Source organism: Rhinatrema bivittatum, chromosome 6, assembly GCF_901001135.1.
Source record: "Rhinatrema bivittatum chromosome 6, aRhiBiv1.1, whole genome shotgun sequence".
Classification (NCBI taxonomy): domain Eukaryota; kingdom Metazoa; phylum Chordata; class Amphibia; order Gymnophiona; family Rhinatrematidae; genus Rhinatrema; species Rhinatrema bivittatum.
Window position 1 is genome coordinate 180,719,234 of NC_042620.1, and position 22,383 is coordinate 180,741,616.

Below are 22,383 nucleotides of genomic sequence, written 5' to 3' on the forward strand. Positions count from 1 at the left end.
AAAAGCTATAGGCCCAGGCATTCTCCATTCCAGGGCAATCTGGCATTTCGCAGCCGACAAGATATAATGAACCAGTTTTCCCTGCATCTTAGACAGATCAAACGGAAGATTCAATAACACCTGCTCTGGCTTGAGGACTAACTCAATCCCCAGAACTGCTCTGAGAAGGAGAGCCACATCATCCCAGACGTTTACCAAATAGGGACAGGTCCACCACATGTGATAGAATGTACCCTCTTCCCCACACCCCTTCCAGCATCTGTTATCATAAGTGGACTTGAACTTGTGTAATCTAGATGGTGTGTAATACCAGCATAATAATACTTTATACCGGTTCTCTAGCAACTGTGAATAAGGTAGACCTGTCTTCGTGCAAGAGAATATCTGATCCCAGGTTTCTTCCGATAGGGGTCTTTGCAAATCTTGCTCCCAAGCCTGCTGATAGGCTGGTTTAACCTTGGGGTCCTTATTAAGGTAATTATAAACCTGCGAGATAGCTTTTCTCAATGTGTCCGCTTGATCACACCAAGACTCAAATTGCGTTTTGCCAAGTGTTAGATCCCCCCCCCCCCCCCCACCTTTTCCACTTGAAAAAAGTGTCTGATTTGTAAATATGAAAATATATCTCCCGATGGCAGGTCATAATCCGTCTGTAGAGTGTCAAACGGGATAAGCCCGTCAATCCTCCACAACCGGCCAAAGTTCCTAAGTCCCTTCTTATGCCATTCTCCAAAAGTTTTAGATACCATACCCTGGGGGAATCTGGAGTTCGTTTGAAAGCTAGAGCTATAATAGTACCGTCTATCTCCTGCCAGCGGTATCCTCCATCGTTCCCAAACCTTCAACGTATGAATAGTCGAACATGTATGATTTTTTTTACCTGCTGGTGAGAAATTGTACATATGCATGCAATGCAAAGAGCTCCTGGCTCTCAGAACAAGTCTGATCTCTGGAGGCTAGAGTAGCAGACCTGGAGGAGCTGAGGCAGACGGGGTATATAGATGAGACCTTCAGGGACATAGTAGTCAAGTCCCAACTTCAGACTGGCAGCCCTGGTGGTGCCTTGGAGGAAGGTCTCATGATTAGAGAGCATCAACCTGGTGCAGCAGGAAAAGGATCCTGTAGCAAGGACCTGCTCTCCCAGTGGTGCATTGTCCTTTCGCACAGAGGATATCTCCCCAAGGCCTACTGCCCAGGAGGGAAGGGTTAGGTCGGCTGTCATAGTTGGTGATTCGATTATTAAAAATGTAGACAGCTGGTGGGCGCGAGGATCACCTGGTAACATACCAAACTGGTGCGAAGGTGGTGGACCTCATTCGTTACCTAGATAGGATTTTAGACCATGCTGGGGAGGAGCCCGCTGTCGTGGTATATGTGGGCACCAAAGACCACAGGAAATTGTGGGAGGGAGGTTCTGGAAGCCAAATTTAGGCTCTTAGGTAGAAAGCTTAAATCCAGAACCTCCAGGGTAGCATTTCTCTGAAATGCTCCCTGTTCCACACGCAGAGCTCCAGAGTCTCTATGCCTGGATGAGACAATGGTGCAAGGAAGAGGGATTCAGTTTTGTAAGGAATTGGGGAACCTTTTGGGGAAGGGGGAGTCTCTTCTGAAGGGATGGGCTCCACCTTAACCAGGGTGGAACCAGACTGCTGGCACTAACCTTTAAAAAGGAGAGAGCAGCTTTTAAACTAGAACAAAGGGGAAAGCCGACAGTCGCTCAACAGCGCATGGTTCGGAGAGAGGTATCTTCAAAGGATACTAATGATGCATTAGAATTAGGGCATCCCGACAGTGAGATTCCAATAATAAGAAAAGTAGTCCAAGTGCCTGTAACTAAAAACTCACCTAAGCTAAAAAATTCTAACTTATCCCTATCAATTAAAAAGCAGAATGAAAATACAAACAAAAAACAAACTTAGAAATATTTGTATGCTAATGGCAGAAGTCTAACAAGTAAGATGGGAGAATTAGAATGTATAGCAGTGAGTGATGACAGACTTAATTGGTATCTGAGACATGGTGGAAGGACGACAATCAATGGGACAATGCTATACCGGGGTACAAATTATCACAATGACTAGAGGAGCACCCGGGAGGCGGTGTGGCGCTTTATGCCCGGGATGGCGCAGAGTCCAACAGGATAAACATCTTGCATGAGACTAAATGCACAATTGAATCTTTATGGGTAGAAATCCCTTGTGTGTTGGGGAAGACTGTAGTGATAGGAGTATACTACCATCCACCTGGTCAAGATGGTGAGACAGCAGTGAAATGCTAAGAGAAATTAGAGAAGCTAACCAAATTGGTAGTGCGGTAATACTGGGAGATTTCAATTACCCTCAATATTGACTGGGTAAATGTATCATCTGTACATACTAGAGAGATAAAGTTCCTGGATGGAATAAATGACAGTTTTATGGAGCAATTGGTTCAGGAACCGACAACAGGGAGTAATTTTAGATCTAATTCTCAGTAGAGCACAAGATTTGGTGAGAGAGGTAACAGTGGTGGGGCTGCTTGGCAATAGTGATCATAATATGATCAAATTTGAATTAATGACTGGAAGGGGGGACAGTAAGCAAATCCACGGCTCTCATGTTAAATTTTCAAAAGGGAAACCTTGATAAAATGAGAAAAATAGTTAGAAAAAAACTGAAAGGAGCAGCTACAAAGGTTCAAAGTGTGCAAGAGGTGTGGTCATTGTTTAAAAAAATTCTAGAAGCACAGTCCAGATGTATTCCACACATTAAAGATGGAAAGAAGGCAAAACGATTACTGGCATGGTTAAAAGGGGAGGTGAAAAGCTATTTTAGCCAAAAGATCTTCATTCCAAAATTGGATGAAGGATCCAACAGAAGAAAATAGGATGCATAAGCGTTGGCAAGTTAAATGTAAGACAGGCTAAGAGAATTTGAAAAGAAGTTGGCCGTAGAAGCAAAAACTCACAGTAAAATCTTTTTAAAATATATACGAAGCAGAAAGCCTGTGAGGGAGTCAGTTGGACTGTTAGATGATCGAGGGGGTTAAAGGGGCACTTAGAGAAGAGAAGGCCATCGCGGAAAGATCAAATGATTTCTTTGCTTCGGTGTCTACTGAAGAGGATGTTGGGGAAGTACCCATACCAGAGAAGTTTTTCATAGGTAATGATTCAGATGGACTGAACCAAATCAGTGAAACTAGAAGATGTGGTAGGCCTGATTGACAAACTGAAGAGTAGTAAATCACCTGGACGGGATGGTATACATCCCAGAGTTGTGAAGGAACTAAAAAATGAAATTTCAGACCTGTTAGGTTACATATTTTTACTATCATTAAAATCATCCATTGTACCTGAAGACTGGAGGATAGCTAATGTAACCCCAATGTTTAAAAAGGGCTCCAGGGGCGATCCGGGAAACTACAGACCAGTTAGCCTGACTTCAGTGCCAGGAAAAATAATAGAAAGTGTTCTAAGCATCAAAATCACAGAACATATAGAAAGACATGGTTTAATGGAACAAAATCAGCATGTCTTTACCCAAGGCAAATCTTGCCTCACAAATCTGCTTCACTTTTTTGAAGGAGTTAACATGTGGATAAAGGTGAACCAGCAGATGTAGTGTACTTGGATTTTCAGAAGGCACTTGAAAGAGTTCCTCATGAGAGGCTTCTAGGAAAAGTAAAAAGACATGGGATAGTTGGTGATGTCCTTTCGTGGATTACAAACTGGCTAAAAGAGTAGGATTAAATGGACAATTTTCTCAGTGGAATGGAGTGGGCAGAGGAGTGCCTCAGGGATCTGTATTGGGACCCTTACTTTTCAATATATTTATAAATGATCTAGAAAGAAATGACAAGTGAGGTAATCAAAGTTGCAGATGACACAAAATTGTTCAGAGTAGTTAAATCACAAGCAGATTGTGATAAATTGCAGGAAGACCTTGTGAGACTGGAAAATTGGGTATCGAAATGACAGATGAAATTTTAATGTGGATAAGTGCAAGGTGATGCATATAGGGAAAAAATAACCCATGCTATAGTTACACAGTTAGGTTCCATATTAGGTGCTACCACCCAAGAAAGAGATCTAGGTGTTATAGTGGATAACACATTGAAATAGTCTGTTCAGTGTGCTGCAGCAGTCAAAAACGCAAACAATGTTGGGAATTATTAGAAAGGGAATGGTGAATAAAACAGAAAATATCATAATGCTTCTGTATCGCTCCATGGTGAGACCACACCTTGAAGACTGTGTACAATTCTGGTCACCGCATCTCAAAGATATAGTTGCGATGGAGAATGTACAGAGAAGGGTAACCAAAATAAGGGGAATGAAACAACTCCCCTATGAGAAGACTAAAGAGGTTAGGACTTTTCAGCTTGGAGAAGAGATGGCTGAGGGGGAGATATGATAGAGGTGTTTAAAATCATGAGAGGTCTAGAACAGGTAGATGTGGATCGGTTATTTACTCTTTCAGATAATAGACCAGGGGGCACTCCATGAAGTTAGCATGTGGCACATTTAAAACTAATCTGAGTTTTTTTCACTCAACGCACAATTTAAACTCTGGAATTTTTTGCCAGAGGATGTGGTTTGTGCAGTTAGTATTGTTGTGTTTAAAAAAGGATTGGATAGGTTCTGGGAGGAGACGTCCATTACCTGCTATTAATTAAGTTGACTTAGAAAATAGCCACTGCTATTACTAGCAACAGTAACATGGAATAGACTTAGTTTTTGGGTTCTTGCCAGGTCCTTATGGTTTGGATTGGCCACTGTTGGAAACAGGATGCTGGGCTAGATGGATCCTTGATCTGACCCAATATGGCATGCTATGTTATGTAAATGACTTTGAAAATTCTCTTAAATAGATTATTGTATCCTGGTAGTCTTAAGTTTCTAGAAACAAATCATAAGTGAGTCAAAGTTAAGACAGAAACCAAGCTAAGCATGTTTCAGTGGCTTGAATTTTTAAAAAATGAGTGCCTTATTTGTATTGTATATTGCAGGTTTTTAACAAGCTTATTCGACGTTACAAATACCTGGAGAAAGGCTTTGAAGAAGAGGTCAAAAAGGTATGCAGATCTGTTTCAGATGCTAATACTCTGCTTTCATGCAAGACCTACAGGTATGCTTCTGGGATGAGCATGCTTGTAGATATTATTGGTTTTCTCTTTTTCCCCATATTGCAGGTACGAGTACATCTGTTAGTGATAAGTATGGTACCCAGCATTAAGAAGGTTGCTGATGCAACCTAATGAATTAAGAAACGGTGCTTGGCACATGTTTTCAGTACTGTCTGCCAATACCTCCTGCCTTGTGAACCATATTTTGGCTATATCCTGTTTAAAGCAGTGGAAAAGAAAAGGACTAGCAATTCCATACTTAAAGCAAAACATATTTCAGTTTGAATGGCTGTAGAAAATGATGCAAGGGTACACGGTCACAGAAGGCAAATGACAGCCCTCTGCCTTTTTATTGCTGCTGCTCCTGATGAAAACAAAGGCTGTTGTCTCATCTTTCTCCACTGCACATTTCCTGGTGTCTCCTGGCTTGTGTGGCTGTTCAGCAAGTGCTCTTCTGGACTGTGCAATCCTAACAGCTATTTTTCGCTCCTGGCTATCTGAGAATGAGTATGATCTCTGGAGGCCAGAATGGCAGACCTGGAGGAGCTGAGGCAGACAGAGGTATATAGAGACATTCGGAGGCCTAGAAGTCATTCCAACTCCAGTCAAGCAGCCCTTGTGCTGCTTTGGAGGAGCAAGATCACCTGACAGACATCACCTGCCTTCCAGGTGATGCCTTATCCTCTTGCACCAGAAGAGAAGGGTTAGGATGGTTGTTACAGTGGGTGGTTTGATCATTAGAAATGGATAGCTGGTGGGTGTGAGGACTACTCAGTAACTTGCCTGCCTGGTGTGATGATAGTGGATCTCATGTGTCACCTAAATAAGATTTTAGAGTGCTGGGAAGGAGTCTACTGTCGAGTATCAATGACAAAGTGCAGGAGTGAGGTTGGAGGCTAAATTTGGGCATTTTAGGTAGGAAACAAATCTAGAACCTCCAGGATAGCATTCTCAGAAATGCTCCCCATTCCACATCCAGGACCCCAGAGGCAGGCGCAGCTCCAGTATCTCAACGCATGAATGAGGCAATGCAGGGAAGAGTTTTTTTTTTTTTAAGTTTGTTAGAATCTGGGCATCATTTTGGGGAAGTAGGGGGAGGGCCTTTAACAAAAGGATGACCTCTACGTTAACCAGAATGGAACCAGGCTGCTGGCACTAACCTTTTAAAAAGGAGAGAGTGCAACTCTAAAACTAGATGATGGGGGTGGAAAGCCAACAATTGCTGAGAAGTGTTTCGGAATTAGGATGCTAACAAAACAGGGCTGTTATGACATCCTGATAGAGGTTGCAATAAATACTAAAATAGCTCTTGTGCCTTTAAGAGCAGAAAGCATAAAGATTCCAAATTACACCTGTCACTGATGAGCAGGTTAACTCAAACAAAATACATACTTTGAAATGTCTATGTACAAATGCTAAAAGTCTAAAATTTAAGATGGGAATATAAGAATACGTAGTACTGAATGAAGGTGTAGATATAATTGGCATCTGAGACCTGGTGGAAGGAGGTTCACAAATAGGACACTGATACCAGGGTACAAATTATATTGCAATGATAGGATGGATCAAATTGGTGGGATGTTGCTATATGTTAGTGGGCATAGAATCAAACAGGATAAAAGTTCTATAGAAAACAAAAATGCATTGTAAAATCTTTATGGATAGAAATTCAATTTGAGAGAGTAAAATAACACTGGAGGTGTACTACTATCCTCCTGGCTAGAATGAACAGATGATGAAATGCTAGCAACTGAGGAAAGCTAACAAAAATAACATAGTAATGGGTGATTTCAGTTACCCTGGTATTGACTGGGTAGATGTCACAGCAGTACATGCTAAGGAGGTAAAGTTTCTGGATAAAATAAATGCTTCATGGAGCAGGTGGTACAAGAACAGACAAGGTGAGGGGGAACTATTTTAGACCTAATACTTAGTGGAATACATGATTTGGTGAAATGTAATGGTATTAAGGCCACTTGGCAATGATCATATGATCAAATTTGACTTGATAACTGGAGGGGAGGATGCTAAGGAAATCTACTGTGATAGCATTTAACTTTCAAAAGGGAGGAGCAGCAGCAAAGAATTTACATCTGACATGGATATTACCTCGCCTGAGGAAGAGCGGATACTCGGGGGCAGTAATTGACACCCTGCTCCGAGCACGCAAGTTCTCCACATCTCTAACAAGAATTTGGCGAGTATTTGAAGCCTGGTGCGAGGACCACATCATACCTCGCTCAGTCAATATTCCGGCGGTCTTGGAATTTCTACAGGATGGCCTGCAGAAAGGATTGTCCCTCAACTCCATCAAGGAACAAGTGGCCGCATTGTCATGCTACAGAACCAAGAGCGACAGCATAGCCTCTCACCCAGATGTTTCCCGCTTCCTGAAAGGAGTCAAACACATCCGTCCCCCCCTAAAGTGGCCAGTACCCCTTTGGAACCTCAACCTGGTCCTGGATTTCTTAGCAGGAGCCTCTTTCAGACCTCTCCGTGGCCTGTCTCTCCGTTTATTAACATTGAAGTCAGCCTTCCTGCTGGCAGTCTGTTCGGCCCGTCGCATATCCGAGCTACAAGCACTGTCCTGCCGTGAGCAGTTTATCAGGCTCACCCCTGGGATCATCCAGCAACGCACGGTTCCCTCGTTCCTCCCCAAAGTGGTGTCTTACTACCATCACCAGATGAGCATAAGAATTCGGAGGAGGCTCGAAGTCTATGCCACCTCAACATAGGAAGACTCCTATCCAGATACCTGGAAATGTCGGAACCCGTATGAAAAACAGACCACCTATTCATCCTCCACAGCGGGAAGAGACAAGGGGAAGTAGCCTCGTGAGCAACCATAGCCCACTGGATCAAAGAAGTCATCAAGGCAGCCTACGTAGAAGCAGGCAAGCCGCTGCCTCTACAAGTCGAGGCCCATTCTACTAGAGCCCAGGCAGTGTCCTGGGCAGAAACCAAGATGCTGTCACCCGCCGAGATCTGCAGGGCGGCGACATGGTCCTCTATCCACACCTTCTCCAGGTTCTACCGCCTGGATGTTCAGGCTCGGGAGGACACAGCATTTGCAAGGGCAGTACTAAGTGGGTCACGGGCAGCCTCCCACCCGGTTCGGGAGTAGCTTTTATACATCCTATTGGTCCTGAGTCCATCTACTACACACTAGGAAATGGAGAAATTACTTACCTGATTTCGTTTGCCTTAGTGTAGACAGATGGACTCCGCATCCCACCCACGGCTGCCGTTACTTATGGTATTCCTGGGAACATCCCAGGAATCGAGTGATTCAAGCGTAAGCCATGCTTTCTTCATCTAGGACATCCACACTACCGGGTGTCGACGTTTCTCAGTTGAGGGCACTGGCGGTCTCCAGCTATAGCCAACTCGACCAGTTCAAATTAGTAACTTTATTTGGTTAACTTGGTTAAAGTGTTTTTTTTTCTCAAGTTATGAAGTTATTCAAGTTATTTGTTGGTCATTCACACATATATCCACAATGCTTTTCGAGGAGAATACTGAAGAGCTGCACTTCTGCAGGGGTATATGTACTAGGGGCTGACGTCAGATTGAAATCTGATCAGTCTCCAACTGCTATCAGGAGTACACTATACCCATTGGTCCTGAGTCCATCTGTCTACACTAAGGAAAATGAAATTATCAGGTAAGTAATTTCTCCATTAGAGCTCAAGTTAACAGAATACAGCACATAGTCAGCAATGACAAGAGAAATAATTTGTCTTTGAAAATGGAAAATTTGGAAAACATGGTCAAAAATAGAAACCTGAGACTTATAAATTTTCCTCGAGTACGCTAAACTCTCCTAAGGAGGAGTTTAGAAGATACCTTATGGAAATTCTTCAGGTTACAGAAAATGCAATTCCACCAACTTCAAAACTTTTTTTTTCTACTTACTAAATTTTAAAAGGGAAAAACAAAGTGAAGGAATAGCACCTTTAATACCAGTTTGTGAGTAAAGCTTGAATATTTCAGCTGTCTTGGAGACTTTCAGATACTGAATTATGGATTTCTACAACGTTGATAATGACTCTAGCACTTGAGCCAGATAAAGAATGGCTAATGAGACTGTTTCAGGTATAGAAATGATTTTTTTCCTAGTATCTAAAGTCAGTGTTCCCTGATGTCTCACACAAGACTCAAAGGGAGGAAAGCTTTTCTCCTATTGAGGCCACAGGTCTTGCAAATGGGGGGGGGGGGGGGTGTCTTTTTCTTAAAAATTCCCATGCAAGTGCATGGTAAAGTATATAAATAGCATGTATGAATTTTATGATCCTCTGCAATTGACAGTTTCTGATAGGGAAATCTCCCATGATATCAGTAGTGTCCAGCCCAGATAACTGAGTTCCCCATAGATGGAATAAGGTTGCTGTTCCATTGAGAATTTTAGTATATATTACTTTAGGTTGGAGTAGCTCCCCCCCCCATTTGAGGACTTTATTTTAGAGAAAAGAATAAGGATTTGTTTGGTGATTTTTGCCTGTAAGTAAATGTATCCTATTCTCTGTTTCTGTTCAAGACTTGTATCTTGTAATTATTGAAAATGCATTAAAAAAAAAAAGAGATTTCAAGAGGAGCTTGCAAGATTGGGAGACTGGGCATCCAAATGACAATGTCATTTAACATGGACAAGTGCAAAGTGATGCATATAGGGAAGAACAGTGCAAGGTTCCACTTTGAGAGTCACCACTCAGAAAAGGATCTAGGTGTCATGGATATGTTGAAATCTTCTGCTCAGTGTGGCGGCAGCCAAAGCAAATAGAATGATAACTGAGGTTACTGCTGGGGTATATCTAGAGTGACGTCAGCTTTGAAATCTGACTCAGTCTCCCATCTGGTAGCAGAAGAGCACATAACCCACTGGTCCTGAGTCCATCTGTCTACACTAAGGAAAAAAGAAATTATCTGGTAAGTAATTTCTCCATTATTAGGAAAGAAATGGAGTATAAAACAGAATATAATGCCTTCTGAAAAGGCATTTAACAAAGTCCCTCGTGAGAGGCTTCTCAGAAAACTTAGTCATGGGATAGGAGGCAATGTCCTTTTGTGGATTGCAATCTGGTTAAAAGACAAACAGAATAGGATTAAATAGTCTGATTTTACAGTGGAAAAAGGTAAACAGTGGAGTGCCTCAGGGATCTGTACTTGGTCCGGTGCACTTTTAATAAATTTATAAATGATCTGGAAGGGAGTATAAAGAGTGAAGTGATAAATTATGCAGAGTAGTTAAATCACAAATGAATTGTAATAAATTGTAGGAGAACCTTGACAGGAAAATTAGGCTTCCACATGGCAGATAAGTTAATGTAGACAAGTGACAGGTGATGTATATAGGGAAAAATAACCCTTGCTGTAATTACACGGTCAGGTTCCATTTTAGGATTTACCACTCAGGAAAGAGGTCTAGTTGTCATAGTGGATAATGTATTGAAATCGTTGGCTCAATGTGCTGGGGTGGTCAAAAAAGCAAACAATATTAGGAATTATTTGGAAGGGAATGGCAAAACAGTAGATGTCATAATTCCTCTTTCTCCATGGTGAGACCCCCACCTTGAATACTGTGTGCAGTTCTGGTTGCCACATCTCAAGATACATTTGCACTGGAGAAAGTGCAGAGAAGGGTATCCAAAATAAGGGGCATGGAATGGCTCCCCTATGAGGAAAGGCTAAAGAGGTGTTAAGCACTAAATCATGCTTAAGGCACTGCTCTATGAACACAAGGATACCACACCAAAGTTTTGGATAAACAAATATTACATTTTGTTTTATTGTATATCAATAAGCTCTACTGGTACCCTTGGGACGATCAGAGGGGCAGGACTTCTCTGGCTAGATGCTCAGAAGCACTACCCTCTGTCTCTCCATACATCAGTGAAGTCTTATTTTTATAGATAACATAGACAGTCTCAATCCCTAAATTGCATGAACCTATGGGAGTATTAGTACACAGTTTGTCAAAATGAGATGAATTAGACAGACCTATGTTACCCTGATCACCGTTCCAAATTGGGGCCCACTTGCCTGATGTTCACATCAATCTTCTGTTAATCCTTTGTCCTGTCATTTTTCTTTTTCACCCTTAGGGAGATTTCCACTGTTTTCACTGGTGCCACTGTAGTTGAAATGTTAGCCTGTGAGATTCTGACCTTTTCCTTCTGCTTTTTTTGTGACCACTGAACTTTCATCATAAGTTTTTGACAGCTCCAGCTGCTGTCCAGATGTCTCCTGGAATTTCTCCAAATTAGGTCAATGGCTGTTCAGCTTGGAGAAGACAGCTGAGGGGGATATGCTAGAGGTCTACAAAATCATGAAAGGACTTGAACAGGTTAATGTAAACTTTTCTTAGCATTTAGTTAGATGAATCCAGAAACAGTGGGTTATGTACCTCTACCAGCAGATGGAGACTGAACAAAGCTGACATCACAATATATTTTAAGTCTTTATATACCATCATTCCAAAAGTAGATCACAACTATTTACAAAAATAGCAATGGATTACATTTTAGAAAGATAGTAAATTTCAAACTGCATTTATATAAAATCACGAAAAGAATATGAGAATGGAATTAATGGAGGATAATTCCAAGGAATTATTTAAACAGGAAGTTTAAGAAAGTATACAAGTCGAAAATTAAGGGCGAGATCAGTACTTTTTACTAAGTATATTTGAATAGTTTTAGGTGAGTTCATAGTCTCCCTTGAAGAGCCATGTTTTTAGGTCTTGTTTGAATTTGTGTTTTTTCACTTGTTAGACTAAGGGGCAGACTTTCAAAGCCCTACACGCTCTGGGCCTATTTTCAAAAGGCCCGGCGGCGCGTATAAAGCCCCGGGACGCATGTAAGTCCTGGGGCTTTTCTGAATGGGGGGGGCGGGGCCAAGGACTCCTGTGCAGGGGGATCGCAATCTGGCACTCGGCCGGCGTGCGTGACTTGTGAAATAAAGGTACCGGGGGGGGTCTCCGGGCAGGGACAGGTAGGGGAAGGTGGGGGGGGGGGGGGAGGAGGAGGAGAGAACAGGAAGGCAGTGTGGCTCGGCGCGTGCAAGTTACACAATTGTGCACCCCCTTGCGCGTCGACCCTGGATTTTATAACATGTGCGCGCATGTTATAAAATCGGGTGTACATTTGTGCGCGCGGGTAGTGCGCACAAATGTAGGCCCCGCGTGTATGTTTTAAAATCTGGCCCTTAGTGAATTAGGTAGTGAGTTCCAAAGTTTGGGACCGGTAATAGAAAACTGATTATTTCTGATTTTGGATAAGATGAGCAGTAATGTTGTAGGTATCAAGAGTGCCTTTATTTTGGTATCTTAGATCTCTTGTTGGATTGTAGAGTTGTAAAGAAATTTCAGGAGGAGATGAGTCAATATTGATATTGAAGATAATTGATAATACTTTGTATTGGATTTGGAAGGTTACTGGAAGCCAATGAAGATCTATCAGGGTGGGAGTGATATATAGTCAAATTTTCTAGTTCCGGTGAGAATTCTGGCAGAGGCGTTTTGGAGTAGTTGAGGTTTAAGTTTGCATTAAGGCCTAGAAATAATGAATTGCAATAGTCTAGATTAGAAAAAAATGAGGGTTTGTAACACTGCAGAAGTCCTGGAAGGTGAGTAAAGGTTTCAGATGGTGAAGCAATCTGAGTTTGGCATAACAAGATTTTATTATCTTCGAAATGTTTCATGTCATCAATTTGGATTCCTAGGTCACAATTTATCAGCAATTGATATATTGGCTATTTCTAAGTTTAGTATGAGACTTTGGAGATGTATTTTCTTAGCCAAATTATTTCAGTTTTGTTAGTGTTGAGTCAATTTCAGTAGAGCTCATTTTGGATAGATTTCATATATTTGGTTAGGATTGCTGTTTTTTTCAAAAGCTTTTTTTTTTTCTCCAAAAGAAATGTAAAATTTAATATCAGCTTAAAGTATTTGGAGTACAAATTGGAAGGAGATAAATGTTAAAGTTGCTGATAAAGCTGATCCTTGTGGGATTCCTGTGTCAATTTTTACGAGGTCTGAAGTTTGATACGGTGGCCTAATTTGACTTGGAAGGATCTTTTTTTTTTCTTCTTTTAGGAATGAAAAGAACCAGTTGTATACTTTTCCACCAATTCCAATATTCATTAATTGCAGAGAAGGTCATGGTCAGCAGTGTCACATGCTGCTTTTAGGTCAAGAAGAACTAGAATAAAAGATTCATTATCAAAACCTTTTAGAATGTTTTTAGAAAGAAATTTTAGTAATTTTTCTGTCTAACAGTTTTTTTTTTTTCCTGAAACCAAATTGGTTTGTAAGTTTTTTTTGTTTTTTTTTTTTCTGGTTTTTTTTTCATAAAGGAAGTTTTCTAGTTGGATTAAAACTGCTTTTTCTAAAATCTTTACAGTGAAAGGCAAGATTGTAATTATCCCAGTAATCTGTTTTACCAGTTTTGTTTTTGAGGGTAGGTTTATAAATAGCTTGCTTAGTTAGATTAGGAACTTTTTCCTTTTGATAAAGATTGATTTACAATTTTTGTTGGTGTAATTAAGGTGTTAACTTTATTTTAGGGTGTTAGCAGGAATCTGATCAAGAGGATGGGTTGCAGGTTTCATCTTGTTTTCTATTTTGGAAACAGTGTCAAAAGATGTCCATCTTGGTTGAGTTGAATTTTCAGGTTTGAGAATTTTTTTGTCAGATTGGAAATTAGATGTGAGTTTATTTTTTGTAGTAAGAAGTTTGCATATTCATTGCATGATTCTTCAGTAAATTCATAAGTTAGAGGAAGTCGATGAAGGATCTTTGAGGTTTCAAAAAGTAGTTTGAAATTGAAGATATGTATTTGGTTTGCATAATTTTGTTTTGTTGATTAGTTCACAGTATTTGAGTGTGTTTTGTAGATATTTAGGTGTTCAGTAGATAGGGTTTTTTTCTCCATTGTTTCTCATATTTTCTAAGAAGTGGTTTGTTTCGTCTTAGATCTTAATAGTATCAAGGCTTATTTGTGTTTGAATTTTCTTTGGATCTTTTTGTTCAGGGCAAAGGTCTTCTACTATTTCAATAATTTTTTATATCAGGTCTAGAGGTGAAGAGGTTTTTTTTTCTAAATCTGCTAGTTTGGGTTTGTGTTCTATTTTTTTTTTCCTGTATTTGGCTATGAAGTTTTTTGAAAATGTTAGTTGTGAAGATTGTAAAGTAATAGCTTTAATCAGTTGGTGATCAGACCAAGGAATAGTTTTGTGAGATAACGAAACTTGGCATTTATTTTTATTTGCAAAAATTAAGTCAAGAATATGACCAGCTTTGTGTTGTCTTAGTTACGAATTGATTCCAGCCAATAGCTTCCATTGTATCAAGGACAATTTTACATGTATTTGTGTTTTTGAGAGTTGTCAACATGAAGGTTGAAGTCACCTAAAATTATAGCTGATTCAGGGTTTGGGAAGGATTTAGTAAAGAGTTCAATTAATGAGCAGTTGTAGAGATCCAGGTGGACTTTCTCAGATGTTTCATTTTTGTGGTTTAAGTATTGCAACTTCATTAGAGTTTATTTCGATTTTATAAGGTTTAAGTTTTTTTTTTTTGTAAATTAGAAGACCTATTTTTTATTATTATTGGGAAATAAATTCATAATTTGGATTGTCTATTTGGTTTAAGAGAACGTTGTCATGTTCTTTCAGCCATGTTTCTGTGATGCAAAATATGGCGGGGTGAGTTCTTCTATAGATCATTTATATGAGGGATTTTTTTTGTTAAGAGATTGAACATTGAGTAGAAGTGAGTATGAGACTAGAATTAAGGTTTTTTGTTAACTGAATTTATATATATTCCTTATTTCTTTTGGATGAGATGTTCTTTTGAGGTTTGCTTTTTTTTTTGTGGATTTTTTTCCAATTGTAGACATGTTTGTTTAGTAGATTTGAGTTTGAAGGATAAGATATGAGGAAAAGTTAATTTGGTCATGCAGACAAACTATAGAGTTGAAAAATTAAGCTTCACTTCAGGCTCACACAAAGGGGCATTCCCTTTCGTGTGCACCCCTTCGGCACGTGCCAGCCAGCATTTAAATTATACTCCTGCAGTGACAGCTTGCCAGAATTCTCAGACTCCAGAAGATTGTGGATATGCATCTCCCTACTGGATTGCTTCAAGTTTTAGAAGGAGAAATAAAAGGGAATATAATTTCCTAGTATGTAGCCAGATGGACTCAGGACCAATGGGTTATGCTTTCCTGCCTGCAGATGGAGGCTAAGTCAGATTTCAAAGCTGAATTCACCCTAGATATACCCCTGCAGTGACATTAGCCATTCAGTATTTCTCTGACCCCAGTAGATGGTGGACAGACCTCTCCCTGTGGGGATTGCTGTACTTTTTGGAAGGAGAAATTCTACATTTAAACTGGCAAACAAATTGAGCCCCGTTCTCCTTCTGAGATACCTAAAGGTCCCTCCCTAGTTGAGAATTCCTGAGGCGACTTCTGAGACCCCTCAGAGGTGTGCCTTGGTCCAGTAGCAAGTTCCTGACTTTGCTACTTAAACAGCTGAAAGGCAGTGGGTGCAGGAAACTAAGCATGGTGACAGCCAAAGCCCGCTCCCCCTGCAGCTGGAGACTCAGTTCTCAGCCAGTAAGTGCTGAGCCCAGGTAAGTGTTACCATTTTTTTTTTTTTTAATCTCCTGATTCAAACACATCTGGAGGGGTTTTGGTAAAATTTCCTCTGGTCTCCTAGCTCAGCACGCAGTACCCATGTTCCCGATCCTGTTGGGGTAAGGGGAAGTGGGTTTCCGAGCCAGTTGAGCAGCCCCCTGGTGGGCTAGGCCCTGCTTTAGGCTTGGTTAGCACACTGTGTGGTAGGCCTCGGGCAGTGCCGTCTTGCACACGTCTTTGTGCATGCTGTATTGCCCTCCATAGAACGTAGGTCAGCTCTGCGCAGAATGCAGGTAAAGCCGGGCACACGAGCTGTGCGTGCACCTCGCCACATCCTGCCTAGGTGCATGAAATTTTAAGCGCAAGCCAACAGAACATGTACTTCTGCCAGTGGCTCTGGCAGCCAAGAAACATAAGTTCCTTTCTCTGCACTGCTTGTCATATTAGAGCTTCACAGTCTGACCTGGATTCCAACTTACGTCAGCACTGTGAAGAAGCCCAAGGAGATAACTGGAAATACCCTGGATCTGAGTACCCCCAGGACTGGGTTATCCATGGGAGAAGGAAATTCAGCGGCACCTACCCCAGCACCTCCTTGGCTAGGCATGGACCTGGCTGGCTTCTCGGGTGGAATTTTTCCTTGGCCTTCAAGCTTTCGTACAGGAGCAGTTGGCTACCTCACTTGCCCCCGTCAGGACAGAACCTCAGCCAGTAAGCCTTCCCTCTCCCAGTCCTATCGACAGACCTCTAGGCATGCCTTGCCTCATCAAGGGTATACCTGGCAGGGACCTGGATGGCACAGACAAAGAGGAGGATACAGAATCCTTGGAAGATGGGGGAAATTCATGTTACAGCTTTTTCCATTGACGAAATGCCGGCCCTGGTTTCCCAGACCCTGAAGATGCTGGGAGTTCCTGGGGCGGACTGTATGATGGAACCAAAGAACCCCATTCTGACTTCCCTACAGAAAGCCTCTTGCTACTTTCCCTTACTGGAAGCCATCCAGGAGTTGATTGACTTGGAATGGTATGCCCCAGAAGCAAGTTTTAAAGGGGGATGAGTGTTAGAAGCTGTATACCCACTGGATCAAGCAGTGAGAGCATTTGTGTTTCCCTAAAGTGAATGTGCTGGTCTGTGCCATCTCTAAACAAACTATCCCAGTGGCGAGAGGAGCGGCCTTAAAGTATGCGCACAATAGACGAATGAAGTCCATCCTTAAACAGGCCTTTGCAGTAGCAAGACAGATGAGTCTACAGGGCTGGGGAGCTTACTGTCAGGAACTGATGGAGCAAGAGCACTGGAGTATAGAAGTGTTTCTCTGGAGCATCAATCTGCTTAGAAGCCTGAGCAGTCTGGTTGGTGTGCTTGTAGTTCAGTGGCAGGTTGCAGGGGCGAGCAGTCTAGATAATGGACAATGCAACGAAGTGGCTTCCATAGATCAAGAAGGAACCAAGAGCCAGCGAGTGTCACAGGAGATAGACAAACATGGAATGGGCGGAAGTACATCTTCAGGAGATCTTGGCCTTGCACATTGTAGGAAAAGACAATGTGAGAGCAGACTTTCTCAGCAGGGAGAGTCTGGAGAATGGGTATTGTCAGATGAAGCATTTCAGCTGATAGTGGACTGGTGGGGCCTTCCATGTCTAGACCTGCTGGCAATGTCTTGCAATATGAAGATTTCCTATTCTTTAGTCACAGGAGAGATCCGAAGTCCTTGGGTACTGACTCTGTCAAGCTACTTGTATGCCTTTCTCCGTGGCCCATATTGGGCAGAATGGTTGAGGGTCGAGGGTCACACAGGGATGGTGCATCTGGTGGCACTAGATTGGCCCAGGAGACCATGGTATGCAGTTTTGTGAAGGCTCCTGGCAGACTCCTCCCCTCCCTCCCTCTGGTTTCCTGTGCACAGGGATCTGTTGCAGCAGGGACCATTTCTTCACGAAGATCCAACTCTGTTTTGTCTTACGGTATGGCCCTTGAGAGGGCTTGCTTGCTGAAGCATGGATATTCTACTTCAGTGATTGTCACCTTGCTACTAGTGGGAAAGTTCTCCCTTTCCTTAATCTGTGTAGGTTTGGCGAGTGTTTGAGGCTTGGTGTAAAGATCGATATGTTCTTCCTCGTTCAGTTAAGATCCTACTCATTTTGGAATTTTTGCAGGATGGATTGAATAAAGGGCTGGTCCTCTTAATTCCTTAAAAGTGCTTGAGGTTGCACCCGCTGCTTCTCAGCCGATATCGGTCTCCCAATAATCCAGCAAATGGCAGGCTAGCATATCCATGCAGCTCTTTAGTATCTGGTCTTGGCTGATGAAGAGGAATTGTCTGACTGCTTCCTGGGGCCTTAAGGTCTGATCCTCATCTGGTTCAACAGTCAGAGGGCTTCCAGGGTGCTCTAAGCTGGTGTCTGGGGTTGAGTATTGATGGGTCTCTTGGGCCACCTTCTGCTTTAAAAAAAAAAAAAAAAAAAAGCATGTATTGAACAGGCCTGGGCTGTTCTTAGGCTGGGGCCCCCAAGAAGCATCTGGCAGTGGTGAATACCCTTCATGGGGGGGGGGGGGGGGGGGGTCAGGGAAGCAGAGCAGATTTATAGGGATTATGTTGGAATCTAGCTGTATCTTCAAATATGGCAGGTCCTGCAGCATTTGCGGTTCCCATTGTACCATCTCTGGAAGCAGCAGATACTAAACCTGTTGGTGTGGGGATTTCAAGCACTGGACTTCAATGGTCAGGTGGCAGTGGCTTCTGAGAACCTACCAGTGGGAAAATTTATTTGCCACATAGGCTGCAGCTCCAGAACAGTTACTGTACCCATTCTTGGTGTATGGGTCCATCCATTCTGTGTTGCTCCCAGTATCTTCTACATTGGTGTTCATATATCTACTTTGTGCTTTTTCTTCCCTCAACACCTGTCTGGCCCTTTTTCTCCAGATTTTGTTCTTTCCTTTATGCTACTAGACCATTCCAGTCCAGATGCACAGATGTATGCCATTCTACCAGCAGATAGAAAAAGAGAACCTCAATTTATTTTTTTCATTAATGACACAAGCATGATGGCAGAAAAACCATACGACCTGTCTAGTCCACACTCCAGTTTTTCAGTTATAAGAAGTGATCACACACAGGCACTTATCTGGGGTTATACATAATATCTCAAACTCATGAAAGGTGTGCAGTAGTCAAGTTTAGCAGTGATTCCCAGCCTTTTGTGATTGGCTGTTAGAGCGTTTATGCTTATGATGTAAAAGCAAACTACATTGTTGCTGCATCAATATTTTTTCTACAAGTAGAGCAATATAATGAATTTACATAAACCCAAATGATATTTAGTTTTGTCTGTTGGTGCATTGGCAATGATGGCCAAGAAAGTAATTGGAAAGCACCTTGCACTCAATAGCTTTCAAGTGCCAAACTTTGAGAATTACCAAATTCTTGTATGTTTCTTGTTACAGTAGAATTGGAGATTGCTGCTTTATATAGCTGGGACATGTATTTACCATGTATAAAATATACTTATGCTATTAATGCAGCTTGACCTTGACACATGAGATTTTGATATGTTTTAGGGGTGAAGAGGTGGTTGGATTTTTTTTTTGTTTCAATTCAGCTTCTTGTTTCTTGTAGCTGCTACTGTTTCTAAAGGGTTTTTCCGAGTCTGAGCGGAACAAACTGGCCATGTTGACTGGTATTCTTCTAGCCAATGGGAATCTTTCTGCTTCAATTCTCAACAGTCTGTATAATGAGAACTTGGTTAAGGAAGGTAAGTATCATTGCAGAACAACATTCTTGTAAGTGGGGCCACAGCAAGCAAGAATGTTGTCTAGTCTGTCTTGGTATATGCATAGTGTAACTTCATGTACCCCAGTGCTACTATACAAGTTGCACAGGCTGCCATATAAGATCAAATCACTGTTCTGTGTTTTAGCTCCCCCTTTCTCTCTCCTGTATCTCAGTACCTCTCCTTGCTTCCAGCCAGTTCAAATCTTTTCCTTGAAGCAGAACTGGGGGGAGGGAGGTGGTAGCCTAGGCCTTGGCTGATATCAGGAACAGCAGCAACTTTGCCTTTGAGCATAGGGATTGAGTGCTGTGTGTACAGTCCCTGTAGAGGCCTCTACATGGGTTTCTTCTCCAAACAAAGCACTGCTGGAGGGGGAGGTGCTACAGCAGCTAAGCCCACACTAGTGCTCAGTCCCTCTGCTCTTTTATAAAGCTGCAGCTGTTCCGGATATCAGCCAGATCTTGTGCACTCTCCACCATAATTCTTGCATCAGAACACAAATGTGGTGGTGGAAGGAGATAGTGGTAAGTGTAAAGGGGTGGCGATACCAAATATGGTAGCAAAACCCTACAGCACTGGTCCTGTTAGAGGATGATTGTAAGGGTAAAGTAGGTGCTATTGGGAAAGTGTGAAATGATTAATATGTGAAGATGCATGTGCCTTCTAGATATACTAATTAAGCTTATTTTGATATACATATTTTCTTTTCAGGTATTTAAAGTAGCTTTACTGATAAGATTTAAATTAGCCGGACAGAAGTATTGCAATCTATAAGTTTAAAAGATGGATTTCAGCCTTTGAAGTAAAGGGCCGTTGTTTTGATTGTCACAGAAGTGAAGGTGTTCCAGAAGCAGCCCTTAGTAGTACAGTGACATTGTTCTTTGTGTTGCTCCTTTTATAGCTTCTGCTGTTTTTAGGAATGGCCACAATGTGAAGGTAGCTTAGCTTATCTTTGATAAAAGCATACTGAGAAGTTAAATGAGATCATTCTAGTAAAGAGGAGTGAGCTCATATCTGGCAGCTTTTAATTAAGGGAAGAAGCTCTGAATTTATTTGTATTACTTGGTCCTCTAAAAGCAAGTCCCATAAAAGCATCTTTCTGCTTTTGTTCTGTTTAGGTGTGTCTGCAGCCTTTGCTGTAAAGCTTTTCAAATCATGGATCAATGAAAAAGACATTAATGCGGTGGCTGCTAGCCTTCGTAAAGTCAATATGGACAACAGATTAATGGTAAGCAACTTGCAAGAAATGGCAATACTAGGCATGGTTATTTTTTTGGCTTGGGAGCTTCCTCCAGTTTCTGTTAAGCTTCAGTGCCCCAGGCCCTATGAACCCGATAAGCAGAAGCCTATCCTCACATGGCATCCTATCGAATCAGCCCTGCACTGTTCTTAACTGGTGAAAGAGAATGCTTTAACTGGTGCACAGGCAGCAGAAATAAAGGGTATTAAATGTATTGAAAGATCCATCCATTTTAAATGGTTTTTCAGTCTGTTCTAATTTAATGTTGCTAGTAGTTCATGGGGATTCTATTAAGCATTTATTTCCTTACATTCTCTTCTAAAGAGCAGTTTAAAGTAGAAAATAGTCTACAGAATGCAACTTGGACAATATCTGAACACAAAGCATGGGATAAACAGAGGACCTCTGAAGGAGTCATAGGGATTGTAAATCTGAATAGGTGGTGTGAATGGGTAGCCTAGAGGACGTATGGTCTTTTTTTGCCATGTTTGTGGGGTTCCCCCCCCCCCCCCCCCCCCCCCCCCCCCCCCCCCCCCCATAAGTGAGTGGTTCCATAGCAACCCTTATTTCAGTAAGTGTACCTACTTGTTACCCATCATATGACAGCTTGTTAACTTACTCTCTGGTTAAACTTTCAGGAACTTTTTCCAGCCAACAAGCAAAGCGTTGAACACTTCACAAAATACTTCACTGATGCAGGATTAAAGGAACTTTCGGAGTATGTGCGGAATCAGCAGACTATTGGTGCTCGCAAGGAGCTGCAGAAGGAACTACAAGAACAGATGTCACGTGGAGAACCTCTGAAAGATGTAAGGGATCTTGCATGATCTAAGTGGAGTGTTCCTTTAATTTGAGGCAGCAGCTGAGACCTATGCAATGATTTGGGAAGGTTTGATTCATTGGAAAGCTAATGGCTAATGTGCATGTGACTGCAGATGCTTATCAGGGTTTCCCTTTGCCAACAAATTTCCTGATTCAGTAACTTATAAAATTTTATAAAAACCTGTAGTAATAAATAACTGCATTTGCGTGTGGCAAATCACACTGTTCCTTTTGTTGGAAGTCATGCCATGAATGTTGTACTTAAGCATATGCAACACTATTTTATCCTGTTACCAGATTCTATCAAGTTCAATGTTATTTACTTACTTATGTACTTATTAACCTGCCTTTTAGTTATTAACTGGTTAACCATATTATATACTTTTTCTCAAATTAACTATTTTATGTTTATTTATGTTTATGTTTGTTTATGTTTATTTGTTTTATTATGTTTTCTCAAATTAACTATGTTCAATGTAAACCGCTAAATGTTCAATGTAAACCGCTAAATGAAGCGATAGTTACGGTTCCTTAGCGATAGTTTTGGTTCCTTGTAAACCGGGTGATATGTATACTATACAGGAACCCCGGTATATAAATTCTTTAAATAAATAAATTTAAATAAATGACAACTTCCCCATAGAATAAAATAATTTTGGTGAATATAGCTTGGAAAAATATAGAAAGGGAGGAAATGTAAAATAATGGAAGTACTTTAGCTGTCTTTTTAATCTGCTCAAACAAAAAAGTGGGAATCTTGTTTTGTTTGAGGGATCATAAAAGTTCAACATAATATACCTAATTT

General features: G+C 41.4%; 1 protein-coding gene across 1 annotated transcript in view; it reads left to right on the top strand.

The window, feature by feature from the left end:
* BZW1 (basic leucine zipper and W2 domains 1) overlaps positions 1-22,383 on the top strand; it is a 105,787-nt gene that overhangs the window by 56,295 nt on the left and 27,109 nt on the right. The window contains exons 5-8 of the mRNA XM_029606218.1: positions 4,987-5,052; positions 19,363-19,498; positions 20,635-20,744; positions 21,395-21,565. Coding sequence (XP_029462078.1) covers positions 4,987-5,052; positions 19,363-19,498; positions 20,635-20,744; positions 21,395-21,565 — 483 coding nt within the window. The remainder of the gene's footprint in view (positions 1-4,986; positions 5,053-19,362; positions 19,499-20,634; positions 20,745-21,394; positions 21,566-22,383) is intronic.